The sequence below is a fragment of the Pseudopodoces humilis genome, chromosome 3, assembly GCF_049639895.1.
Source record: "Pseudopodoces humilis isolate 2021_Gansu_Grassland_sample_001 chromosome 3, ASM4963989v1, whole genome shotgun sequence".
In the NCBI taxonomy this organism is placed as follows: domain Eukaryota; kingdom Metazoa; phylum Chordata; class Aves; order Passeriformes; family Paridae; genus Pseudopodoces; species Pseudopodoces humilis.
In genome coordinates this window covers 26203930-26219985 of record NC_142202.1, presented here as the reverse complement: position 1 = coordinate 26219985, position 16056 = coordinate 26203930, and the positions used below count along the sequence as shown (strand labels likewise).

General features: G+C 37.5%; 1 protein-coding gene across 2 annotated transcripts in view; it reads right to left on the bottom strand.

The window, feature by feature from the left end:
• PRKCE (protein kinase C epsilon) overlaps positions 1-16056 on the bottom strand; it is a 288604-nt gene that overhangs the window by 187135 nt on the left and 85413 nt on the right. For both annotated transcript variants that reach the window (XM_005523392.3, XM_088052704.1), the window contains exon 2: positions 1488-1551. In XM_005523392.3, the coding sequence (XP_005523449.1) occupies positions 1488-1551 (64 nt within the window). The remainder of the gene's footprint in view (positions 1-1487; positions 1552-16056) is intronic.

Genomic DNA, 16056 nt, shown 5'->3' with positions numbered 1-16056 from the left:
GAGAGCTTTCCATAAGCATTTCATAATCTGTTCTCCCTCACTAGCCTGCTTCCATTTGCACATTCCCCTCCAATGCTACAGTAGCAACACAAATTTCTTTCCGCATACCTTTCAAGTGCCACAGGATATGTGGCATTTGAAATTATGTGGTATTAGCACCACATAATAAAGGAGACATTAGGATAGCCATTTTTTACTTTCCTGTGTAAAAGATTAGAGAGAGTTAAACAACTTTTGAAGAACCACGTAACACCATTTTTTTCTACCCTTTGACAGTCTGACACAGTTGAATGCATCTTGGGATGAAGTAGTAACAGCAGGCTCACCTGGGTATCAATTAGCTGACAGTGGAATACTGGAAGAACATCTACCTATCCCGTAACAGAATCACACCAATGCCTTTAACCACATTTCAGGTGATCCTTGTCATGCCAGTCAGAAAGATATGTGGAAACTACTATTTAATTGATATTTTCTTGAATATGCAGGAAGAAAAAAATGGTAGAGCTATCTTATGTGGGTACAAAACGAGGCAATAAGATAAAGTTTGTTTTTAAAATTCAGGATTTATAGCAATATGTGTTTTTGCAAGCTACTGCTAGTAGCTGGTCAAAGTGCAGCTATTCATTACAAAGAACATAAAGACATACATGCTCCTCGGGTGTTTCTCTGTGTCAAGCAAAATAATTTTATTTCACAGTATTTTTGGTTTCAGCTCCTGTCAGGGTTCATGTGAATTTTCTTTATGCACTGTGAACCGATGGTAACTTAATTTAACTGAACTCTATGAGCTACTGGGGGAAGCTGATTGCCGGACATAATTTAAGATAATCAATCATCTAGGCCATTTTGGCAGATTGGGCTGTCACCAAGTGCATGACTAAGAGACACAGATTTGCTTCTCCGTAAATTATCTTATTCCTACCACATATCACTTGACTCTGTTTAAAGTAAGCAGCAGAAAAATATTTTTAGAATTTTTCTTAAGAATGTAATAAATACTTCTCTTCCATATATAAGGCTTTTTCCAACATGTAACTGCTGTGTCATAAAAACTAAAACACCTCATATAATTACAATGTTCTGGTCATTACTTGCAATGGAAAAATTCCAAATATTAAATAATTTAAAAAGCAAATAAACTCCTGCCTGTAATCTTTGACATCGTATCCTTTCTACCTAGATAACGGTTAGCATTCTTCCAAAAATTAAAGAATTCTGAAGTTTTTTCTGGAAGTTAGTATTACTAAAATATGGTCATTTCATTATGGTCATTTTAGCTGGTATTGTTACCATCAGTGATTAACAGGGTAAGATGAAGTGTAATTGCTTAGTGACTCAAAGGCAGAGAAAAAAATGTGTTCATTTTAACTTGAGCTCATACAGATTTGAGGATATCAGCACACACCTCTTCTAATATTTTCATTGCAGAGACCCTAGGAGATTCCATTCATGAAAGAGTAAGATAAAATATTGAAAATCCCTACCTTCACCTGATGATCCTGAAAGGTCTATGATGACATACACTCTCCCTTCTGGCTCCAAGTCGATCTGTAATCGAGAAGAGAAAAAGAAAAAAAAAAAACCAAAATCAAACTTAGATCGGCTCCCAAAGCAAGTAACTGCACATGCAGGAAACAAGAAGTTTCCAAACCTCACAAAGTCAAGATGTAGGCAGGACACATTCTCTAACAATAGAGCCTCCTTTTGCAAAGAGGTGTTGAGGACCCTGCACCTTCACCGGAATAAAAAAGAAGTGTGGACACGTGGAAAGTCTGAGCTCAGTGAATTTTACATTTCAAATATTTAATGTACTGTTCCAACATATATTTGCACCACTATTTTCACGAAAGTCAAAAAATGCCACAACTGAGCAACTTTTTTACTGTAATTTATATTGAGCCCAGATATGCAAATGTGGAAAACAACACTGTGACAGCAAGACAGATCAGCTCTGGCCACAGAACAGGGGAAATGAACATACACAGCTCATACAGTCAGTTAACACATGTTTATAGTACTCCTTTTGTATCCCCACTGGGAGAAAGAAATACATGCTTTATCCTCTTTATCTGTAACACAAAATTCGTTTATTTCTGCACCATTCTGGTGGATTTTTAGAAGTCTCTACCCATGTGGACTTTCACTCAGTATGAAATATAGGTGTTCAGTATCAAGCTGCTGTACTTCCAAGATGTCACAGGCTATGAGAATAAGCTCCGGTAAGTTTAGACACCAAAATGAAGAGCTTATTACAGATCTTCCTGTATGTTATCACAAGTTTGATAAACACAATCAGCAAATCTAAATATTGCTGGGTTTGAGTATATTAATGGTACACAACAAATTAAAATCTATTTTTGCTGCTACACATCTCAAAAATAAAACTAACTAAAACATTAAGTACTCAGTAGCTTCTGCTGTAACATAGCAGTTACTGTCACATGATTTCAGAGACTGAGTGACATGACCTTCTGTATGTTAATAGTGTATCTTCAACCTATTTTAGTAAGAAAACCAGACAGGTAAGATTGCAAGGGACCTTGTCTGCCAGGACCTGTCCTGTGTCACACCACTCCAGACAGGAACAGGTGGTCAAGGAGGCACCAGGGCAGCCCCGGCCTGTCAGGCCCAGCGCTGGGGATGGGGGCAGGCCAGGGCCAGGCCCAGGCAGGATGTGTGCTCTGCTCCCACAGCAGAAACCCCAGAACTTGCCCCATGCTTCTGCTACTTGAAGGCAATTGCACGCGGAGGTTGTGGCTGGGAACAGGCGCTCTCCCCTGCCTCCTCATCGCAGCCTGCTATCCCACAGCAGGGAAAGGTGGCCTTGCCTACCCCGTGCCAGCAAATGACACTGAGCCGACCCTCTCCTGTCACAAGAGACATCAAGGTACAACACTAGGCCAGCAAGAGGTGAGAAACAGGGGATCACCAATTGACACTAATAACTTAGGAGACCAACCTGCTGGTTTTCACGAATTAGTGAGTAAATAAGGGGACACCAGAACACCCAAGCTATGCCAGGCTTTGCCAGCCTGCATTCAGTGGACAGCCCCATGGGGCCACCTGTTTTGTCTTCAGGTTTCTCTCATCACCTGAGAGGGCTTTACAGAAGAGGCTTTTCTCTCTCTTTCAGGACATGTTGCTGAATGCATCAGGATCAGGATGATGCAAGCACCTCCTTCCACTGACCACTGGCCTTCAAGACAGGGCCAGGAGAAGAGTTCACAGGTCCTGCTGATGTCATCAGAGCAACAGATCAAGAAAATTATCTCAGCAGCTGTATTGTAAATAGACCAGGCAGGAAACAGCATTAGCAAGGCCAGGGGTTACTCAAGGGAGAGGAAAATGAAGATGCAGGTGTCTGTTTTTTTTATAAATAACGAATTTCCAAACATCCAAAAAAGACATTTTTAACAATTCCTGAATTGGCAGCATGAGTTTTGTGAGGGAGCTTTTTTGGGGGGTTTGGCTTTTTGTGTTTTGTTTTAAATAAAGCTGCTGATCTTGAAAAACTGCTCCCCTCCCTTTGCCATTTTTAAATAAGAAAAATATTAGAAGATCAGAAGCACAGGTGCACGAAAAGACTTTGATGTCTGTGCTGAAGGAGGTTTTTGAAAAACTGCTACAGCACTCAACAGACGGCTGTATTAAAGACAGACATGTCTAATGCTCTGTTTGTGGCAGCACTATACACTGTTTCATTAAGCTTTCAGTAAAATACTTTATGCAGTTCAAATCCCAGTATGCACGCACACACCTAAACTACCAACATCATCCCTGCAGAAGATTCAGGCATCAGATTACTGACCACCATCACAAAATCTCTGTTCTGCCCCTTGAACTACAAACAGCATTGGAAGGAACTCAGGAAAAAGACTGGAGGCCTGAAACCAAGTTTCCATTACCCAGCAAGTCGACTGTTTCAATTTACATTTTATTAAAAATGATGCTTAGTGATTTTGAATTGGAAATTTTGCTGATGCTCTAAGAAAAATGAACTATTTATAAAAGGAAGTCTCTTTTATAAAGAAAGCATGTTTCAGTCTTCATATGCCAGTAAGAATGAAATGGACATATTCTTATTTTTAGATTTATTAAATACCCACATTTCATTTCAGTGAGTACTTGCACTGACAGTCTTATCAGTCATATGGATTACTACTTTTGCCAGAAGCCAGCAGGCTGACCCTACATATGAAATGAATACCCCAACAAAAGCAGAAACCCCTAGACTGATAGGAACCCTTCTTTTCTTCTCAGTTCTTCCATGTATCAAGCCAAACAGAGAAAAAAAGGACCAATTCAATCTTCATTATTCATTAAAAATGTTTAATTTTATGCCTAGAAACATAATGGCATAAATACCTCCAAAATAGACTACTAGAATATGCATGCCTTTTCTTTTCAATCTGTGCATTAAGCTATGCTTAGATTCTGCAATGTCATTTTATAAATAAGTAACAAAAGATGCATACAACAAAATCTGAAGTTCCCATGTGTTTTTCATCAAATGCCATGGAAGTTATCACATGTGAAATGCCCTTAGACATATGTAACCAGAAACAGAATGACTGGCCAAATTCAGCTGAATAGAACAGGCATCTTTGAATGCAATGGAAGTAGTTTGAGCATGGCCATTCTGATTCCAAGCCTTCTCTTTGACTAAAAATACTTCTCTCCAAATACAGCCTAGCTTTTAGATGTGCAGAGAGAACTTACAAGGACACATCTAAAAAAGATATACTGCTCAAAAGGAAACAGGGAATAAGGCAAGATGCAAATTAGGGATGGGACAGAGGAGTTGATACAAGAGCAGCTTTGCTGTAAGAAAGACATATTGCAAAATATGTGCCTTGCTTACATATGTCACATTTGCCATACACAGCAAAAGATGTAACAACTATCACTGAGAAAATCTTTGATCACTGAACTATTTGTTCCTATTACTGACCAATGTGATTTCTGTGACTTGTTGAAATACAGTTTTAGCACGTGCAAGCAATATTAATTAAAAAGATAATTTAAACTTCTATATTACTCAAATAATAACATGTGGCAGCATACTGAGATGAGTACAATCATTGCTGGAGAGCAGCACAGATAAGCAAAAACTCCAGGCCTGAATAAAATCTATTAGCAGCCTGTTTCAGGGAACAAAAGGCAACCATCCATAAAACCAGACATACTTTCAGAGGAAAAAAAACATGTTGAAACCAAGGCCAAGCTTCAGCATATTGAAGGCATTTATACAGTTTCACAGTCATTAATGGATTTTATTTTCAACACCCTTCTGAGACAGTTCCCCATATGCAAAATGGGATACTCCCAAAGACACAAACTAGACTAAATGACTTTCTGGAAAGTCATACAAGAAGCCTATAGTTAAACAAGAACTGAACTCTGGTCTCTGGAGGCCCAGACTGCCCACTGGACCATTACTCCCATTCCTCAGTTAGGTTTCACTTTGTCAAGCAATATACATCCTGTCTTCCAGCAGTATCAAATACTACCAAGAACTTTTCTTTTCTCTTTTTTTTAGAGAGCTTTAATGGGTGCACATCTAGGATGCAACTTCTTTTCTTTTTCATTCAGACAATATTAGTAAAAACAATACTGAACAAAGTATGCTGAAACATTTCTCTGCAGTATTTTCAATGGATCATAATATTTGGGTAACCTCAAGTAATGCAAAATTTCATCAAACTATGCAGAAGATTGTGAAGATGGTCCAGCTTTTCCTCCAGGTTTGTTATTTCCAAGTTTTTAACTCCTAAGTGTTTTGAAATACTGAGCCCTAAACTCGGTTAGAAGTTCACCATTTTCCTCCTCTCAGGTGTAAGGCATTATTTCCCACCCCTAAAAATATAAAACTTGGAGAGAATTCTCTTAGACCAAGATTTTCTAAGGAAACCAAACACTCTTTCTAATCTTAAAAGGACTAGGAAGATTAGAACATGCTATGGAAATAAATACTTGTGTTGCACTGATGCTTCTCATTTGAATATGAGTAAGATTTTATGTACAGCCTGAATAATTCCATCAGCATTTGGGGGTGTTCTTTTCATTCCATTTGATAGCATCAACACATATTTTGCATGCTCCATGGCACAAACTGAGACCTGTTGTAAGCAAATTACAAACCACTGTCTTCAGTGGCTCAGTGCCCCACTGCCACAGGGTTTTCTTTGATCATAAGAGTCCATCAGCCACCTCTGTTCCAACATAAGGATGTCACCTGAGCGCACTGTACTCATTTAAAAGCCAACAAGTCTCAAGAGAAATTTAAGGACAGTCATTGACAAATTCAGATCTGAAATCAAAAATGAGTGGACAAATGCTTTTTTTTATGACTGAAATTCCTACAAGCATAAAGACTGAACAAGTTTTACTCTGATCTTCCTTAGAGAGACAATATATGAAAGACAGCAAAATCCCTTCAAATCTAAAGCTGTTGAGGATTTTAGCAACAGTATAAACCTAAATGGACTGTATAAGCCACAGAAACAGAAAGAATTAAATCATAAAAACTGCTTTGCACCTCTTCTTGTGATGTTCTAGGATTATCTGATATTTGGGTAGCTTAAAGTATAAACCTCCAAGCACATGATCTGTCACTGCAGATGGTTATTTGATTCATGTCAGACCTAGGAAGTCGGCATGGTTTCACTCTTCCAGAGTGTAGCATAACAAAGTATCTTGTTGAACACACAACTTCTCTGAAAGAAGAAAGGAAGATATTGCGCCTAAAGTGCTGATAGCTGCAAAGGCTGAAGGGGGATGGTTCCTCTGTCTGTTGTTTTTAGAGGTATTTACCAATTTTGGTAAATATTGTTTCCATGAAAATGCATATGAAAATCAGAACAGTTACAATCTAATAGAAAATGACTGGAAGGACTGTGCTGGTTTTTGTTCTTTAGCCACAAGATTTTGTGCTCCAATTTAAATAGCTAATACCTGTCAAGCTCATCTGAAATTAAATGAAAGGTTTGCAATAAGGTCCATAAGGTCAGCAAAATAGCTGAGCTAATATTATTTATTAATAGTATCTGAAAATTAAGAATTTGACACATTACATCATTAATTACATGAGTAAACCTGATTTTCAAAATAAATTACCCAGAAAACATACTGAGAAAACTTCCTTAAAATCTCCATTTACCTTCATGATGTTCTTCACCCCACCAGCCTCTTGCTTATCTGGCAAAGGCAGCAGGAAAACTTGGAGTCAGTGCACTGCTACAATGTCCACAAATCTGCCTTTCATTATGAACATTACATATTTGATTATTATAATTAGAGCGAAATGTAACACAGCTTGACTCATTGTAATTGACCACAATGATATATATAAAGGTTCAGAAATTTTGGCCACAGGGGATTCTATCAATTATGTACTCAAAAGTCAACAAAAAAACATCAAACATCTTGCATGACCTACAGAAAACATCAAGCACTTTCCAGTGCCAGACACATGCACTGACATAATACAGAACAGCAGCAGCCAGGGAGAAACAACATTCAGCTGAAATAACCCACAGTATTCAGAAACCAATTTTAAAACAAGAATCCTTCCATTACTTAATAAAGCATATCCTAGTGCTTAGTTGTGGTGTCCTGAATCACATGTGATATGATCTTGGTCTTTCATGATCACCTTGGTTTTTCATGATCTATTGTGCCTAAGGCCTCCCAGACACCAGAGAAGAAGCATTTTTGAATGCACAGCAACACATGCACATGTGTTTGAGCACAAGCACATCTGCACTGTCAAAGTAATATGTTCATTTTTATGTGTTAGAAGGACTAATAACTTTTACAGACCACTGTGCTGAGCCTAGTGTGTTCAGGGCTCATTTTCTTGTAGAATCCAGAAAGTGAATCTGGACAATTGGCTCTATTTAGATGCAACAGACAGCAGAGCGGTACAAATGGCTGCAAAGGTGTCAAGCAGCATTACCACTTATTACTACATTACCAGAAGGGTCACTGAGTAAAAACAAATTTCTGACTCCCTGATCTGAAGCAAGGAAGAGATTATCTTTACTTCTTTGAAAGCTTCAGAAGGTGGGGAGTATGTACAAGGTATTACTTATTATTACAGTATTTAAGAGTTATATGGCAAACTGGTTAGGGTTTCTAAACCTACAATTACAATTCTACAATTACAATTAATGATAAAGGAAAATAAATCAATGAGAGAGAAATCTCTTTGTGAACAGAAAAATAAGTCAATGACCTTAAGAGATAAGGCAACCTAGACTAACCATTCCAGGTATTCTGCAAGTAAACATGTCAGTGGAAACCCACTAGAGTGAGTGTTCTAGACAGAAGTGTGTGCTATTTGTTGGTTTGTTTAACCCAGTAGTTATTGTGATGTTGTAAATGTCTTCCATTATTAAGCTTTATGAAAACACGTGAATAAGCCAAAGTTACGCAGTACTTTTTCACTGTATTAAAACTGTTTGTACACTAGAAATGGAGGTGGCATTATTTTAGCAATGGTAATGAAGATAAAATACAAAGCCTGTACAAGCCCAGAGACAACGTGAAGTACAATGCGTAAGAGCTGGGTTTGGCTGAGCAACGCCCAATTAGACTTTTTTGAGTGAACAGACAGTAAAACCACCTACTGAACAAAAGCCTACATAAAGCCATTCTCTTGAAACATCTGCTAAATGTATTTCAAGAAAGAAAATAAACTCTTCAGAGCAAAAACACTTTCCCAAACAGATGGTTATTTGATTTAAGAATAAGGGAATTGCATTGTGTGGAAAGATCTGACCTGTAATTTCATCACAACACTTTTCAAAGTGTACTTACTAATGCACTAGTGCAGTGGCACTCTCCAAACCACAGGGAAATAATTAAATGTCACAAAGTATTTAAAACGTATTTGTTGTCTTGGCTTATGGGCATTTTTTAATGACATGCTACAGAACTGCAACCAGAAGGGAAGTTACCTTACACCCAGCAATAAAACACCAAGCAGGGAGTCAGGGCTGCTAGCACATAGTGGTTAGCCAATTACTACATGTTAAAAACTGATAAAGGCTATCAAATTATCTTACCACAGTACAATTTCAAACAACCACTTGCTCATATGCCAAAGTGAAACTCATAGGTGGTACATTTGTTCAGTCTCAGGAATCACCTAAACATGACAATATTTGGAATTTTTCCTAAATTACTTCAACCAGGTATTTGGAGCTTCTCCTACTTTATAATAATAGTTCCTCTGACTAGACAACTTTTCAATGCTTTTCACAACCATCATGAAATATGTGTCTGTATAAAAGTAGGTACATGGATTGACTGGTAGATTTTCCTGGCCACATTAAACCATTTTGGTGGACTGCATACTTTTTTCCTTAATTCCTTAAGTAATTCCCATATTTCCCATATTTCCTGACATCCTTTAAGCAAGAATTTCTGCCTGAAGACTTGCAGATTAATGTAATGTCACCTATTTCCTGTAAAGATATATTTCTTCTCTTTATTGTCAAAACATTCCTTTCTTTCACTCTCCTCCTGCCACATATGCTCTGGGAACTCAAGGTAGTATACAGCAGGCAATATCCACATAGCATTTCTGTATGAAAATAAAAGAAATTACTGTGCTGATTTCTAGACCTCAAATCGGGAAATTAATAGCTGGAAGATCCAAGACTTTGGTGTAACATACTCATTTTTTGTATATTAGGTATAAATTAAAATTCTTCCTAAACAAAGTGAAATAATCTCCAAAGGCAGGATATAAATAAGTCCTAGGAAATGGTGATACTAGATGATGTTAAGTTGCTCTTCAGTTTTTCTCCTGTTATTCCTATTCTAGTCCTCTGTAAGAAAAAAAAACCCAACAAAAAACCCAAAAAATAAAACAAAAAAGAACCAACCCAAAAAAGCCCGTAAACCAAAACCCAACACCCAAATATCCAAACAAACAAACAAAAAAAAACCCACCACAACTGAAAATCCCAAAATCCCACCAACTAAAAGACAACTCTGGAACTTGCCTATGAATCAACTATATTTCAAAACAAAGGTTGGGAACATCAATGACACCTGGTTTGAATAAAGTTTTCATCTGCCTTGGAGCTAAGATCTTCCCAGATATTAGAAAATAAATATACCTTACATGAAACCTCAGCCTGAACTAGGCAGACACTTCAGTATTAGTCTCAGACCCTTTCCAAAAGAGGTTCACATTTTCAGTCTCTCAAACGCTTCTGTGCAATACCTGCCAGGAACTTTGAAGTCCAATTGGACTTACAGTCTTCAATGAGCCAAGAATTCAGCAGGGAATTGAATCCATTTCAGCTCTAGCTCAGGCTCACTTGTAGGTAGAGCTGTGCTGGCTTTGTTTCAGCTAGCAACAAAACTCACATCTAGGTTTTGTTTTGTTCCAATTAAAAAAAAAACCCCAACATTAAAACAACCACTACTGTTTATGGGTGTGAATTCAGCTCATCTCCCCAGGAAGAAAGGCAAAAAGCCTTTTTCATCTGGAAGGCAAGCATGTTAAATGTATTCTCCATTTGCATTCACAACAGAAATTAATACTCCATTAGGAAGTAAACAGCATGAATCAATATGCAGCAAATGGACAAACTGTACTTCAATGACACTTGCAGGAACTTTTAAGTAGCTTGTTGATGTGCAACACCAGCATTGGCTACAAGCCAGAGTGCATCAGCAGAGAGAAATAAAACTCTGATGGGTAAATTTTTACTCCGCTCTCTTGCCAACTTGATTTAGATATGAGATGAGATTCCCTCCCCCCACAACCCTCAACTAAAGTGGTTGAAAGTACAGAAATATGAAATTAGGATAGTCCTAGGGGTGTGCCCAGGTGCCTTTGATCTCAGAAACTGCCTATGAGACTGAGTTCTTTCCCTCAAATTTCCAGAAAATGAACAATATCTTTTTTTAAAAAAAACACCTCTAAAAGCTATAAAGACTTTCCTGAAGATTCCCCAGTATCCAAGCTGCTCCTCTATCTGTGCAGAACTGGACTTTTAACATGACAAAATCCCTGACCTCTTTTGCAGTTTACCTTAGTGTACCTTTCATGATATTTGGCTGGTAATCAACTTGCCAGCACTGTGTCACCACACACAGTGACTGACTTGAGTTTTTGTTTCAAGTCTCATCTTGGCACCCAAAGCAAAAGAAGGAGGTCACAGGGTTGGGCTCTGTGATCTGCCCAGATGGTCAAACTGCTCCAAGGCAGTGCCAGAGGGGCAGCTCTGTGGACTTTCACTAGGCAGGAAACAAAGAACACTACTTCAAGAGGGCAGAACTAAAGAAAACAGCAGAAATCAAATAATACAGGGTTTGAAACATCTTCAATTAAAAACCACACGTGAATGAGAAGACAAGGATGTAGGGAAAGAGACACAGGAACATGCAGAGACAAAAATTATATATACAGCTCAGAAGTGGCATGAAGCTGTCACAAGGAAACAAAAGGAAGTAAAATAGTATTTCAAGAACAAAGCTAAGCTAAAATTACTCTAAAAGTTATTCTAACAGTTTTCTTTTGGAAATAAAAACTTATTTTAACTTCCTTCTTAAATCTGAGAATGCCTCTCATTACTGTCTCAGCTGTCCTGCTATGTCAGAAGACACAGCTTAATCCCAAACATAAGGGGTAAGCTTTTAAAAAGTAATAAAGAAGTTTAAAACAGTTTTTAGATCAAGACACCAAAATCATGCTGACTTACTTAAGAGGTTTTATTATTCATACGGGGAGTTGAAAGCTTGTAATTTGTTAACAAAAAATGTCTCGGTTCAGTTATCCTTGCAATTGATAATTTTAGTTAAATGCAATTTTTAAGTAAATGCAATGCATTTTACTTAAATGCAATTTTAAAAAATGTGTCTCCTACTTTCCTGTTCAAGTTCACTACAGATACATCTCTATTTTCAAGGAAAGAAACTGAAAAGCAAAAAGGGAATAATTACCTTATACAATTGTCTAAATTTGGGTTAGAAAGCAGAGGAGATTTAAAAAATATCATGAAAATATTTGTTTCCCAGTTACAAAAATATTCCTCCACCAAAGACATAGATGAAAGCATGAATACACAAGCGTCAAAAATTACAAATCAATGTTCTTCTGCTGGGTTACGAAGACGGAAGAAAAAAGTATGTTCTATACAAATATTCTCCATGTCTTTTCACATAATGTATCTGTAACTTGAGTTTTTTTATAACAAACACTGATATTATAATAAACAAACACCGCATGATATACAAACCACAATGGTTATACAGAATTGGCATCAAGTATTTAAACAAAAGCATCCTTTCTGGAAATATCTCTCCTACTTACAGCCTGCCAAGAATTGCGTTGATTCATAGACTTTGATCAAGTTAAGTTCTAAAGAAATTTGAAAGCAGAAAACAGAATTAAAGAAAATAAAATACAAGCTTCTTGAAAACTTTTTTCTTTTTTTTTTTTTAAATCTTCCTAAATGCTTGTTCAGCTTATAATGGAAGCCTTCATTTTGCCCTCACACTCTGTGGCACACACAAGTGTGAGCAGGATTACACAAACTGATGCCATGCAGGTAAATTCATCCTTTCCTATACTAAGCACATGCAGGAGCCCCAGGGCAGGTTTAAGGATGTCTGTAATAGCATGGAAGCTGAACGCACCTCTCAAGTCTCAGTTCAATATCTAAACAGAAAGATCATTCTTTTTTCTGTTTTTCATTCTGTTTTCTAAGGGAAAAGAGAATTTCTAACATCTTGTAATAAATAAGCATTTTGCCAGTAAATGTGGCAGTTTCAAGCACACAAAATTATTTGTATTAGATATGTTCAATCATGCAATCTCCCCCCAAAAAGTAAATTCAAGGATAGCATCAAAATATTTAAGTTTCTTGAACAACTACCCAGATTTGGTAAAAAATGCCTCAAAAATTTGAAAGAAAATGCAAACCCCAATGCTATCTTGTGCACCTTTCTAAAAAAAAATTGCCAGAGGACCTAAAAAAATTATTTCTATAAAAAAATACATGATTAAGACATTCTCTACTTGGCTCTACTTTTTCCCGTGTTTAGAAAGTATACCGTTCAATAACACTGAGGGGTTTTTTCCAACATAGTTTTTGTGTTGCTCTGATATTTTATCCTCTGTTTAATCATCAGCTTAGAAAGATTAATGAAGCTAATTCTGTTAACAAAATGGCTATCCTGAGGACTACAATTACCTGTGATTCACTTGGACTTCCTCTGCAGCTTTAGCCAAAACAAACCCAGAGGAACTCCAAAACTCCTTGGATGTCAGCTACAAAACACTTGTTAAAAGAACAGCTAAACAAAAAACTGATACAGTTCATTCTACCCATGTTTAAGTGCAAAAAAGAAGAACAAGTAAAATAAAGTTTAGCAGTTTTATATACCTTTATACATGCTGCCAGGCAACCTATATTGGATGAAACAGATAGACCAGAATGCAACATCTTGAATACAAAGATTACAGAAAAGGAAATGGCAAAAATAGCCACTACTATTATTATGGTTCCTGAAAAGTTAGACATCACAGTCCACCAGCCAGAAGTGGCACACCAGGAATAGATACATCTTCAAAACTCCCTAAGAAAAAAAACATGTTCCGGTGCACGTGGCATTAAGTGACATTTTTCTTTAGCATTTATTTTCACTTACTGCAGTGCTTTAAACAGAATTATATGTGGAGTTCTCACATATTAGATATGAAAGATGCCTATTAAACCTTTTAAAAATCTCACTCTTTCAGACACCCAGAAAGTTTTCCAGTATTTGGGGGGGGGGGGGGGGGGGGGTGGGGGTGGGTGGGGGGCGGGGGGAAGAGAAAAAAAAAAAAAAAAAAAAATCATCCCTGAGACTTAATCTTATTCTTTCTTGCATTGTAGGGATTTGGATTTTAGTCCATGAGGAAACAGGAAGCGCGAAGTCATTTATGGGTTTGTTCTTAGAAAAAAAATTATTATAAATCAAACCCTTCAAAGTCATTTGCAGGGGATGGCAGGGGGGATTTGGTTTCTTTTTCTTTGTTGTTTTCAGTTATGAATACAACAGCATTCACTATTCAGGTTTGAGTAATTTCTTTGCAAGAGCTCAGGTTAGATTTCATACAGCCTGATAGAACTCAGGAACTTGGCTCAAGGTAGCTTAATAATTCTTGTTCATTTAGCTCTTGAAATTTAGCTCCAACTGCATAAGAGCCATCCAGTTCTGCTAATGGAAGCATACTCTTGTATCGAACCAAGTAAGTAGAGCAAGGTTAACACCTGTCTTCCACGAAAGGCTTTCAGTCTTTTCTGAAAATGTCTAGGGATGAAGTATCTGCTACATCCTTTGCTAACTGGTTTCATCAGTGTATCGGTTTAACATGAAAGAAAATATAGGTTATGCTGCCCATTTTAATCTGTCTGGATAGCTCAGTTCTTGTTTTGCCCTTTAGAGATTAATAAGCTCCTTATTTTTTTTTTTAATGGTACTTTACATACCCAAATTTAGTAACCTCCCATTGTCCTTTTTATTTAAAGCAAACCAGTGAGCTCAGAGTCTCTCCGTGTGAAGAATTTTCTCCAATATGTGAATGCTTTCTGAAATCCTACTGTGAGCTCGGCTATTGACTTGCTGGGTCACCCTGGGGAACAAACTTTATTCATCCTCCATGTGGCTATTTCACCTTCTATTATTACTCTTATTTAGAGTATAAATTCTAAAAAAATCAGGCTCTCTTTTACACATTTATGCAATTAGGCCATCATGTTTTTACCATTATGTACACTGGAGTTTGCAGGTTCTAAGCGTACAGCCATATTACCAACCTGAACTGCTAAACCTACAAGAAGTAATCAACCATTAGTGCAGTCCATTGATAGCCCTGCACATAAATCTGCTATGGTGCACCTATCTCTTCCCACAAAGTATAGAGTCTTATCACTTGACTTACAAAAACATTTCCATTTAGTTTTTACAGCGTCAGGCTTAGCAATCCTAATGCCACACAGAGAGGGCAGAGAAAGGTCTTGCAGTAGGTCTATCTGGCCTTCAGAACACTTTTCTCAATTTCCAGCCAGTTTTAAAATGTCGACCTCCCATAATCCTCCCATTATCCTCCCATGTGCAGCCTACGGAAGAAGGAGGAATAATTTCACACTTGGGGGAAGTGACATGAAAAAATCTGTCAACTGTAAGAAGGGTGGAGGCAGTCAGGATAGGCTTCCTCAGGAATGTATCTAAGTTTTGGATACTCTTGTTCCTCATTCCTCCATGATTGGCCTACTATTTTCATAAGCATTATCCCACACAGCTTGCAGAAATTTCTGCCTTGGACAACCCTATCACCAAAACTTAGTTGTAACCAGGTTTGTTTCAAAACTCTTAAAGCATCCTTATCTGAGAAAAACTCAACAAGTGATCTGAAATGGGAACTACATAACTAGATTTTCTAAAGAAGTACAGAAACAGCTCCAAACAATTTGCTTGACCACAGTGATGGTCCTAGTCCCTTTACTCCAGAGACTTCAAGGACAGAAGAGGCAAAAAAATTACATCTGTATTGAGGAAGAAAGTTTTTGTTGGGGTTTTGGGGGTGGAGGTGGGGAAAGAAAGGAAGGGCAGTGGTTGTTTGGTTTTGCATGTTTTTGTTTTGTCCCCCTTCCCTGGCTTTTTAGTGCAGTAATTTCCTTGCTAGTAATTGAGATGAAAAATGATTAATGCACAAATATGACCTTGTTCACCATCCGGAACCCCCTCTAAGTAAGGTTTTTTGGGGGAATCCAATAGATGTTCATGATGTCTTTGTAATATTCCAGAGTACGAGTTGGACTGTTTCCATTCCTGATTCTCTGACCCCGTCCAATCTGTTGCTTGTGGCTCAGTCAAGTATGTTGCATTTTAACTCCTCCCAGGAATCTACACAGTTTCTCTTCTGGATTGTTTCAGATTTTGTTCTCTGCAAAGCAGACAACTCTAAAAGTGCTTCAATTTATCCCATTTTCAAACCACTCCTCCATCAAGGAAAAATTCCTTCCTCTCTAAAAATTCAATGTA